The 11,767-nt window shown below is 37.5% G+C and overlaps 1 protein-coding gene and 1 pseudogene across 2 annotated transcripts; both read left to right on the forward strand.

Annotated features, from left to right (window-relative positions):
• The first annotated feature begins 427 nt into the window (after window positions 1-427).
• LOC145803841 (meiosis-specific protein ASY1-like) lies at window positions 428-8,730 on the forward strand. Its single transcript, XM_082897214.1, has 20 exons — window positions 428-533; window positions 658-714; window positions 4,924-5,020; window positions 5,115-5,183; window positions 5,273-5,365; window positions 5,543-5,666; window positions 5,755-5,824; window positions 5,970-6,011; window positions 6,481-6,609; window positions 6,692-6,805; window positions 6,927-6,969; window positions 7,075-7,116; window positions 7,206-7,330; window positions 7,455-7,467; window positions 7,573-7,649; window positions 7,748-7,846; window positions 8,037-8,187; window positions 8,285-8,361; window positions 8,452-8,509; window positions 8,606-8,730. Exons 1-20 carry the CDS (start codon window positions 531-533, stop codon window positions 8,728-8,730), a joined length of 1,608 nt encoding a protein of 535 aa, XP_082753340.1. The 5' UTR covers window positions 428-530.
• Window positions 1,621-3,002, forward strand: LOC145804264 (squalene epoxidase 3 pseudogene; annotated as a pseudogene). The gene has a single exon (XR_014345893.1). The product of XR_014345893.1 is annotated as a squalene epoxidase 3 pseudogene (transcript).
• Window positions 8,731-11,767: the final 3,037 nt, after the last annotated feature.

Raw genomic sequence — 11,767 nt, forward strand, 5'->3', positions numbered from 1 at the left:
GTTACATATGGTTAAAAATGAGTCAAATCAAGTAGTAAATTGTTAAAATTTAATTTGACAACTTAATCAGTTTAAAATTATGATCAAACTTAATTTATTTATGTAATAAGCCAATCTCGAATATATTTTTTTAAGCTTGACTTGCAAAATTAACAAATTTAAAATTATATTTAAATTTAACCTATTTATTTAACAAATTAATTTCCAACAAACTTTTAACAAGCATAACACAAATCTAGATCAAGCCACTGGACTGGTTTAACAATCCTAACCACTCCAATATTTACGCACCAACTTTCCCCAAGGACCTAACGCGATTTGCATGGCTCAATCTAACCACAGCTAGGTCCCTTATAACCATGGTTAAATTTCATGCGACTGTATATAGCTCAACGTCTTCTACTCCCGCTAGTTTCCCTCGTTTTTTCGCTTCAATTTCAAAATTTTCAAAATCAAGTGCTCTGAATTGCTCTCTCTCTCTCTCTCTCTCTCTCTCTCTCTCTCTCAGTTTCTCTGTGAAATCCGTAAACATGGTGAGAACACAATTCTCTTCGAATCATTCATTTGCATTTCATCTCTTCGCGCCTTCTTCATCTCTCTATTTCGATCATTTGTTTCTTATCATCTGAACTCACTGTAATTCTCTCAATCGTTCAGGTTGTTGCACAGAAAGTGAAGGAATCGGAGATCACCGAGCAGGACTCGCTTCTTCTGGTATAGTTCAGATTTTGATGTTCATCTCCTGATAATAATCGTATTATTATAGATATAGATTTGTTTTAACTGTTTTTCTTCATTGTTATTTGATCGAATTTCAGACTTCTACTTTGAATTTTAGTTTTCTCACGTTCAGATCATTCTATTGGTTAATAGATTGCAGATCGCGAATAAATGTTGTTTTCTATGGTAATTGATCGGTGAACTTTTCTGTATTCAAATGCTATATTCCACAGAGTCTGGACCTGAAATGCTTTAATTTTCTAGATTTAGAGAGAAATTATAGTGTTTTACAATGATGATTTAGTAGTTTATTCATCTCCTGATAATCATATTAGCTTATATATGTTAACATACAATATCCATCATAGTGCATTTGTAGCTGTCAACCCACTACCACACACTTTCACTTTTATATTTGATAATATATTTTATGTATATTTTATGTTAGTGCTTTAGGCTTTAGATTAGTGCATTTACTTTCAGTTAGTGGATACACTTTTGGCATGATGATGTTTGTAATGTTCTCTCCTATATAACGGAGAGTGTACCTCTTTATTCAATACATCAATAGATACATTTATTCTCTCTGTATTTCTCTCTTTATACATTGAATTTTACATGGTATCAGAGCAAGGTTAAGAACTTAGTAATTCCGCTTCACCGGCGGGCGGCAGCCTCGCCTTGGCCGTCCGCCGGACAAATCCAAATTTTCTAATTTCTCTCTCTATAGACAGCTCTATTTCCCTTCTCACTGACCACGGCTCTGCTTCATCTTCTCAGCCACCACCTGTGCACCGATCCACCTGATGGTTCAACCCACCTCTGCTTAGTATGATGGTTCAACCCATGGCTTACCAGGTGGGTGCGGAAAGCTCGATGGGGTGGCCATGTGGCTCGTCAATGGTCGACAATTAAATCGTGGGGACTTTCTTTGCATCTCTCCTAGGGTTTCTTCTTCTCTACATTTTGCGCAGCCGCAACGCCACCGTGAAGCCCGACAACAGACCCGACCACCACCACCATGCTTTTGATGAGATCCGAAATGATTGCGTTCGGAGCTCCATCAATGGCCAGCCCCCACCCGATGGAGGACTCGATACTGACGTCATCATAGTCGGTGCCGGGGTCGCCGGTGCTGCCCTCGCTCACACCCTCGGCAAGGATGGACAGTGAGTTCATGTAATCGAAAGAGATTTGACAGAGCTCGACAGAATTGTTGGTGAACTCTTACAGTTAGGAGGACACCTAAAGCTAATTGAATTGGTCCTCGAGGATTGTGTGCAGGAAATTGATGCCTAGAGGGTGCTCGGATATGCTCTTTTCAAAGATGGGAGAAATACTAGATTGTCTTATCCCTTGGAAAGTTTCATTCGGATGTGGCTGGGAGAAGCTTCCACAATGGGCGGTTCATACAGAGGATGAGAGAAAAAAAGCTGCTACCCTTTCAAATGTACAATTAAAGCAAGGAACTGTAACATCCTTACTTGAAGAAAATGGAACTATTAAAGGGGTTCAATACAAAACCAAGACTGGTCAAGAACTTAAAGCTTATGCTCCTCTTACAATTGTTTGCGACGGTTGCTTCTCAAATTTACGCCGTTCCCTTTGCAAGCCTCAGGTAAATGTGCCCTCTTGCTTTGTTGGCTTGGTCTTGGAGAACGTTGATCTTCCATTTCCAAATCACGGGCATGTTATTTTAGCAGACCCCTCACCCATACCCCTTTTTTATTTTTAAACTAATCTCCACCAGCACAAAACATGCTCATATGCATACCCAGCTCTCTCTCCACTTTATCACATGGGCTTGTTCCCTCTCTCTCCTCCTATCACGTTTGATTTTAAAATCAATTATTTTTATTTATTTTCTCCAAACTATTTTTACACTCTTTTAAATATCCACATTTATTTTTCTTTCCCATCATTTCTTTTAAATTTTTCTTTCCACCACTCTCTTTTAATATTTCTCTTTAGCAACTGCATTACTGAATGATGGTTGATTTTATTCTCAAAAACAAAAAAAAAAACAAAAAATCCATTCACAACCAACTCGGTTTTCATTCCACAAACTTGTCATTTCTTCATGCCGGGATCAACCCCGATCACAATTTTACACCACAACCGAAAAAAAAAACAAAAAAAAAAAAATCCCATCCCAAACATCGGCCTTACTTTTTTGCCTCTTCCACTACTCTCTTCCTCTTACCTCGGTCTTGGGCGTCCCTTGACAGCACTGCCTCCGTGTTTCCCACGCAGCCGAGCCCGTTCACTCCCCCTTGCTCCTCCCCCGCAGCATATGGCGGACCTCCGAATCGGAACATAATGGTGGCCTTCCGCTTCAGCTCCTTATTTTCCGCCTTTAGCACACATATCTTTGCTCGCGCATCCTTATACATACGCTGGAGCAGAGCCAGTTGGGCGTTTAACTGCTGCACCTCATTTGTCCTACTCTGAAGCCGGTGCGACAAGTTTGTGACTGCAGTCATCGTCTCCACACATGACTTCAATGTATACTGATTGGCCTCAATATCTGATTACGCTGCCATTATTTGCTCCACAGACCGCATAGGAAAGGTCAATGGAGCAAACCCAGGGGCGCTTGGTTGAGGTTCAAGGGCAACCGCACCGGTTATCTCTCTTGTGGCCTCGTTGAGGTCTAGAAAGAGAGTGAGCAGACCACGGGAAGAAGAGGCCATGTTATGGGTTACAGAGTGTTTCAGGGTTTGCAGCTCTTAGAGAAAAGCTCTTCGAGAACGAACAGGTTTCAACTGATTTGTTATGCTTCCAAGCCTCAGGCTTCACTTTGGTTTATATAGACAATGACGAAGAGGACGACACGACACTCTGTCGGTCACGTGCATCGCCGCGTGTCCGGCGCCCCTTTTGATGGCTCGCCGCTCGAAGATTTCTGTTGGGCACGTCTTTTGATAGATTAGGCACGACTTTTGAGGGTGCGATATATATATCTATATATCTTTTGGGCTCCCACGGTCTGACACGGCCACACAGTGTCTGCTACATCGGTCCGACCCATAAACTGTCCCGACATTGATTCTGGTTAGCTTCTACATTGGTCCGACATGACCCAATAAACTGTCCCGACATTGATTCCGGTTAGCTTCTACATCGGTCCGGCATGACCTCGTAAACTGTCCCGACATTGATTCCGAATAGCTCCTACAACGGTCCGGCATGACCCCGTAAACTATTCCGATATTGATTCCGGTTAGCTTCTACAACGGTTCGACATGACCATATAGTGTCTTCACCAACGGTCTGACACGACCATACAGTGTCTCCTATCCACTTTTATTTGTCAGTTTATTTTCTTGTTTTGTTACTCTCTCCAAACTCAAGTTGGTTTATGCCTACCCTCCTTGAGTTTGCGGGGGGCTGTTAACATACAATATCCATCATAGTGCATTTGTAGCTGTCAACCCACTACCACACACTTTCACTTTTATATTTGTTAATATATTTTATGTATATTTTATGTTAGTGCTTTAGGCTTTAGATTAGTGCATTTACTTTCAGTTAGTGGATACACTTTTGGCATGATGATGTTTGTAATGTTCTCTCCTATATAACGGAGAGTGTACCTCTTTATTCAATACATCAATAGATACATTTATTCTCTCTGTATTTCTCTCTTTATACATTGAATTTTACAATATATGTAGATTTGTTTAATCTGTTTTTCTTCATTGTTAATTGAAATTTGGATTTCTACTTGAATTTTAGTTTTGTTATGCTCAGATGATTGCATCGGTTAATGCATGGCAGATCGAAACTAAATGTTGTTTTCTGCTGTAATTAATTGAACAATTTTTCCGTATTGCAAATGCTAGCTATGTTGCAGAGAGTTTGGATCTGAAATACTTTAATTTTTCACATTTAGAGAGAAATTATAATGTCTTGAAAATATGATTTGGTTGTTTATTGGAGATTAGGGAGATCGTTCATAAAATTAAGTGATAAACTGAAGTTGCGTTGTTGATTTTAGTACATTGATTTTTAGTGAAGAAAGAGGATATGATGAACAACCGTTGACTGTTAATTTGTACCTGAAGCTTACAGTATTCCTGGAGTTCAAAACCTATACCGTATTCCTGTTAATGTTTCAAAATGGATGTTCAAAAACTTTATTGATGTTGTTAATTTATTCAGTGTTGATCTCATGTTCTTTAATGGTGTTGTCTGAGACAGACGAGGAATCTGCTGCGCATTGCCATTTTTAACATTAGTTACATCAAAGGCCTTTTTCCTGAGAAATATTTCAATGATAAGTCTGTTCCTGCCTTAGGTGAGCTTGTTATCACCAGATTTACTTCAAGTTTTCTATGAAATTTAAGGTCTCGTTGGTGAATATATTTGAACAATCATGAAATTTTGAACAGAGATGAAGATCAAGAAGCTTACACCAATGGATGCAGAGTCTCGCAGACTGATTGATTGGATGGAGAAAGGCATGTAGATTTTGCTGATCTGATAGCTTTTGTACACTCAAATGTTCTTACACTCTTCTTAATCTGTTTGTGTTTCTTAATTTTGGTAGGTGTTTATGATGCATTGCGGAAGAAATACCTACGGACACTGTTGTTCTGTGTTTGTGAAGGAGTGGAAGGTTCAATGATTGAGGAATATGCATGTAAGATTTTAAGAATCGCATTTTCCTTGGAACTATCAATGATTGCCAGGAAAATATGCATAAGTAACGTTAATGACTCTGCTATATGGCAATGCCTGTGCCAATCTTTTAGTATCTGTAGATTTCCTTCGGTGCATTATTAGAATAGTAAATAAATTTATAATTCTTCTGCTGCAGTTGCTTTCAGTTACTCTAATTTTGAAAGCCAAGAGGTTTCAATGAAGATCAATCGCACTGGAAACAAGCAGGGAGGAACATTTAAGTGCAACTCCTTGACTGAAGTTACTCCCAATCAGATCAGGTACTTAAGCCAGACAACTCAATCTTTTGTTGGCGAGATTTTGAACTTCCATGTATATCCTCGTTTGTGATACAAATTAACAATCCAGGAGTTCTGCTTGCAAAATGGTCCGTACACTCGTTCAATTGATGAGAACTTTGGATAGAATGCCAGAAGAGGTAACACTTCCAGTGACTGAGTTGAGAGATAGCTTTAGGATTTTACCGGTTGGATGCACTTTTCAATTTGTTAAAGGGAATGACATGGTGTGGCTTATGTTAAATGCAATGCTTTTGACTTTAAGATATTTGATTATTGTTTCAGCGGACTATTTTGATGAAACTCTTCTACTATGACGATGTTACGGTATGCCCTAACTTTAATTAGCTTCTTTTGTACTTCATCTTGCTAATTGGTGTTCCCTTAGACTTTCAGTTCCATAGATCTTTTTCTTGAAATGTTTTTTGCATAGAATAGTCAAACAAAATCTGATACACACTGAAAAGTCTGAGGAACTAAATAATGCAACTCACAAGCACTATTATCTCTATACAAGTTGCATACATTTCTTACTTGTGTGTTTTGTTTGTATGATAGTAGTCCAATGATAATATCAACTTATACATGTCCATGCAGTTAGAATTATGTAATTTTCAAACTGCAAAACTGCTGGAGTGGGAAATGCTAACAAAGATAAAGCATCATCTGAATCTTACAGAGTTTGGGGTGTTCTGGCTTGTCACTAGTCTGTCCAATAATGCATCTAAAAATCCTTATTTTTGTTTGTTCATATTTGACCATGAAAAGCATGATCACTGACTTATTGATCTTGCAGCCTGTGGATTACGAGCCTCCATTCTTCAGAAGCTGCACAGAACAAGAAGCTCATAACCCATGGACTAAAAATCCTCTGAAAATGGAGGTTGGGAATGCCAACAGCAAACATTTTGTATTAGCTGTCAAGGTAAAGGTGTAAGATTGCAGGAACAGTGAGACACTTGGATCCCTTGTTCAAATTTTGAGTTTTGTATTTGGAAATTATGCAGGTTAAGAGTGTGCTTGATCCTTGTGAGGATGAAAATGATGACATTCAAGACGATGATGTGAGCTTGGGAGCTGATTCTGTAGAAAGGGATGAGCATTCTGAATCTGACAGTGAGGTACTGTGTTAACATTACATTGCTGTTTGTTCTCCATGAGCTTCATTAACTGCTGAAAGCTTGATTTACCATATAGCACAAGTGTTTAGTTAACTACTTGTCAATTTGTAACCCACTTCAGGTTAGCCATTCGCAAGATAACGAATACATAGTCGCGCCAATAGGTAATTACATGTCTTTGTGCTCGGCTGTTTCAGCTTGTTTACATATTAGGTGTTTCCAGTAGTCTCTGAAGTTTGAAATGTGAATGACATTAGTTCTTTAGATAGATAAGCAACAGAATTGTGATGATAATGGCTTGGTTGATGAAGGTGATTTCAGTTAAACGACATAGCATGCTGATTGTATTAGAACAAGTTCAGGGCATATCATAATCCACTATACAATATTCAATTGGCAGATGATACTGAAGACCCAGTGGAAGATGAACACCAATTAGGCCGGGTAAAGGACTGGATCGGTTGTTATCACCTTGCCACTATTGAGCTCACTAATGTTATCTCAAATTTCCCTGACATCTCAATGGTAAAGAAATTTTCCTATACTTCAATTGGTGGTGTTAAAGACTAGTGCTCTTTAAATTAACTATTTACAATTTCTTTTGAATCTTACAGTTTCTTAATATTGGTATGAAACTTGATGGTTGCAGGTTTTGATAGAAGGTAAATGGAGGATCTGATCCATGTTGAAGCCCATAAAAGAAGGCATCCTCATCCTGCACAATTAAGCTATGGAATAATTAAATTTTTTTTTTTATTCTTTTTCAGAAATTATGGACAAGCTAGTTAAGGAAGGTATTCTATCTAAAAGTGGAACCGACAGTTATACCATTAACAAGCAAAATGTTGTTTAATTCTTTTCATTGCCAGTCTGAATTTCGTATATTCTTGTTACTGCTGGCTCATAGTGCTTTTTATTTTTGTAACAAAACCACAATCTTAGGAATCAGCCTATAAATTCAATGCTGTAAAAGAAGAAATGGATGTCCCAGATGGGAAGAAAGCTCAGCAGGGTATGGGCGAAGATCACATGTACATGAAGGTGAGTCGTATTAATTATCCTTGGAACAAGGAAATAGGACTCTAAACTAGTTGATTTATTTATATAGGCAGTTTCTATTCTAATAAAAACATGTCATGATGATTGCTGAGCATGGTTTACCAATCAATAGATACTGGTGTGATGTTAGCTGAGCATGGTGTACTTATTATTATGAAAATTCCAATCACAGGCTTTGTATCATGCTCTTCCAATGAACTACATTACTGCTACAAAGCTTCAGGACAAGCTTGAAGGAGAAGCCAACAAGACTACAGCACGCAAGCTAATTGATAAAATGACCCGTGATGGGTTTCTTGATGCCGAAAGCAACCGGAGGCTAGGTGTGTTCGCTCAAACTAATTTTTTTTTCCCTAGTTTCTGGCATAATTTGGCAGAATAAAATTTCCCTCTTAAACTTTTTGCCGTTAAATGTCACAGGCCAAAGTGTGATCCATTCTGATCTGACTGAGAAAAAGCTAATGGAAGTCAAGAAAGTCTTGGACATTGATGCCATGGTGATATTTAAAATTTTCTTTGGATTTATTAATGCATACAACTTCAAATATATTTTTGTTGATCATTTGGAACTCTATTAAATAAAACAGGATTTGGATATTAATGAATCACATAACAAGTCCAACCATGTTGAATTTCAGAAAATCAGTAAGTGGATCAGAATACTTGCATGCTTATTCTTCATTATCTAGTTGTTTTTGTACTTTGCAACAATAGAAACTAAGAATGCTCATTGATGATCAGGGATCAACAAGGACATGTCCACCTGTGGGATGCTCCACTCCATTGGATCAGATCTCACGAGCACGAGAGGTGGATCTGAGACACATCAAAATGGCTCTTATATGACTTTTTTCGGATGGGTTTAGACTGTTTCTTATGCGAAACCTTTCTAGGTTTAGTAGGATATTTAATACCTGGTTCATAAGCAAACTGTTCGCAGAATTCTCCTAATTCTTTTCGTCCTGTTAAATTCTGTTGCTTCATTTGATAGTGAAGTTTAAGGTCATTACATAAGGATAGACCTTCGTCGGTAACAATGGAACAAAGTTGTCCATATGTATACTGTTCATAGGGAATAGACATCCGGTCATGGCGGTCCCGAAGTTTTTTCCTAACACGTTGGGCAAAAAGGGTAGGAAGGCCATCAATGAATTTAGCCTTCCAATGGCTATTGTTAGCATCAGGGCGTTGAGTGACCTTGATGAGAAAAACGTCTTTGTACCATTTAAAATGGGTCAAAGATGGACAGCGTAAATTCTGTAAGAGTTCACGACTACGGTCGGAGGAACTAGTACTGGTACCAACAAAATGAAGAATAATGGTTTGGATAAGAGTATAAACGGCATCCTCTTGTTGAACAGGTTGTTGAGTGGCTGGATCAAGCTTAACTTTAACAGAAGTAAGAATTTCATTATGCTGGAGAGGAGTGAGAATGTTATCCCACCATCCTTTGAGCTGGCCGGTAAATCCATTAATAATGAATTTAACAATTGCATGGTCGCTATTACTGTATTGACGGCAAACAGTGGCGTACATCATCATCTGATGTAATTTCTTGTAAATACCATATTCGGATTCGCCATCTATATTCCATTCATAGATGGTTTTACCATGGTAGGATCCCTGATCATTGATATACGTCTCTTCATAGAGTACATCAGGAGGAGTTGGTCATGCATAATAATTTCTGGTTGGTGGTAACATAGCTGGTCGAGAAGAATTATAGGAATGAAGTTTGGCGACAGATGTGGGTTCCTGGAAATTGAATTGTATCTCTTGAATTTGTTCAAGTGATAAATCCTCTTCTTGTTCAGATGTAAGATCCGCTCTAAGCATCTGAATTGAACCAGAGGGTTCATGGAGTTCTGGTCTAACATTTAATGTTTTCATTTTTTGTAATAGAGTGTCCATAAATTCTATATTAGAGGCTTTTAGTTTAAAATTGGTTACCTCTAATGGTGGCTTAATGGATACTGGATGGATTGTAGAAGGTCCTACGGTTGGCGGAGCTAAATTCCTATCTCAGAAAGTATTGATAGCTTCTTCAATTCGAGTTAACTGATTACCCATTGTTTGACAAAAGAAATCTAAATCAGATATTAAATGTTATAAGTGTGGCCAAATTGGTCATTATGCGAACCGATGCAAATCTAAAGTCAAATCCAAGATTAATGAGTTAAATCTTGACCCAGATATTAAACAGCAACTTCTTCAAACAATAGAGGAAGAATCAACCGAAAACGAGTCTCCTTCCGAAGATGAAATTAATGAATTATTTTCACCCTCCAGTAGTGACCCTGAACAAGATGAATCTACCTGCCCTTGTTCAAACAACCAGGATCAATTGTCAGAAATCAATTATTGGAAATCAATAGTTGAAATGAATGGTTTACATTTAGGTGAACCTAGCAGTATTAATGTCTTAACTGATGCACAAAAAGATATGCTAGCAGTAGCAGATCAGATCCAGGATCCAGAAGTAAAGATTAAATATCTGAAAATGTGTTATGAACACCAACAAACAGTTCAAGAGCAACCTCTAATACCAGTACACTCTTACAATCTTCAAGATGTGTTTAAAAGAATCCAAAATCTCAATTCTACCTCTGTAGAACAACCCACAACAATTCAGGATTTAAAAATGGAAATAAATATTTTAAAAACAGAAGTCAAACATTTACAAACAGCCAGTGCAGCTACTATTAAAGATATTAAATATCTACATAGCCAGCTTAAATCAAAGAAATCAGAAACTGAAGAAGTAAAATCTGAAGAACAAACAGAATCTTCAACCCAGTATTTATTGCTTGTTAATCAAGTCACTTTCCAGAAATGGTATATTAAAGTTTCATTTATGATACAGCCAGACTTTTGGATCAAAGATGCTATCGCTTTAGTTGATAGTGGTGCAGCTATGAACTGTATTCAGAAAGGTACAGTTCCTACCCGATATTTCCAAAAGACTACTCAAAGTCTAACCAGCGCTAGTGGAAATTCACTCCAGATCAGGTATAAGATTCCAGAAGCCTATATTTGTAATCAAGATTCTTGCCTACCTACATCTTTTGTATTAGTAAAAAATCTTGCACAAAACATCATTCTAGGTACTCCTTTTTTGTGCCTTCTTATGCCCATACAGAAAATTGACCAAACAGGTATTTACTCCCAAATACAGGGAAGATCAGTTATTTTTAAATCCATAACAGAACCATACGCAAAAGAATTAGATCAAATTCGTGATTTAGTAACTTTTAAAGAAAAACAGATAAACTTTTTGCAAAAAGAAGTTCAATTTTTGACAACCGAACAAAGGTTACAATAGCCTTCTTTACAACAGAAAATCAAATTAACTGAAAAAGAATTTCAAACAGAAGTCTGTAATGATGTTCCAAATGCTTTTTGGGAACGTAAAAAACATACAGTTACATTACCATATGAACCAAATTTTAATGAAAAACATATTCCAACTCGAGCTCGCCCTAGTCAAATGAAAAAAGAATATATGGAATTATGTAAAACAGAAATCCAAAATCTTCTTTCTAAGAAACTCATCCGACCTAGCCAATCTCCTTGGAGTTGTACCGCTTTTTATGTTAATAAAAATGCAGAAATTGAAAGAGGTGTTCCACGCCTTGTTATTAATTATAAACTGTTAAATGAAGTACTTAAATGGATTAGGTACCCGATTCCAAACAAAAAAGATCTTTTAGATCGATTACAGGATGCTATCATATTTTCGAAATTTGATCTTAAATCAGGATATTGGCAAATCCAAATAGCAGAACAGGATCATTATAAAACAGCATTTACAGTACCCTTTGGACATTATGAATGGAATGTAATGCCCTTTGGCCTTAAAAATGCTCCATCCGAATTTCAACATATCATGAACGATATTTTCAC

The sequence above is a fragment of the Camellia sinensis genome, chromosome 12 (genome assembly GCF_055761805.1).
Source record: "Camellia sinensis isolate YWXY chromosome 12, ASM5576180v1, whole genome shotgun sequence".
Taxonomy (NCBI): domain Eukaryota; kingdom Viridiplantae; phylum Streptophyta; class Magnoliopsida; order Ericales; family Theaceae; genus Camellia; species Camellia sinensis.

Bases quoted from the DNA above. Each gene is read 5' to 3' on its own strand.
- LOC145803841 (XM_082897214.1), top strand. The intron at 5,021-5,114 runs GTGAGCTTGTTA...AATTTTGAACAG, and splicing joins TAAGTCTGTTCCTGCCTTAG to AGATGAAGATCAAGAAGCTT. The intron at 6,970-7,074 runs GTAATTACATGT...TTCTTTAGATAG, and splicing joins ATACATAGTCGCGCCAATAG to ATAAGCAACAGAATTGTGAT.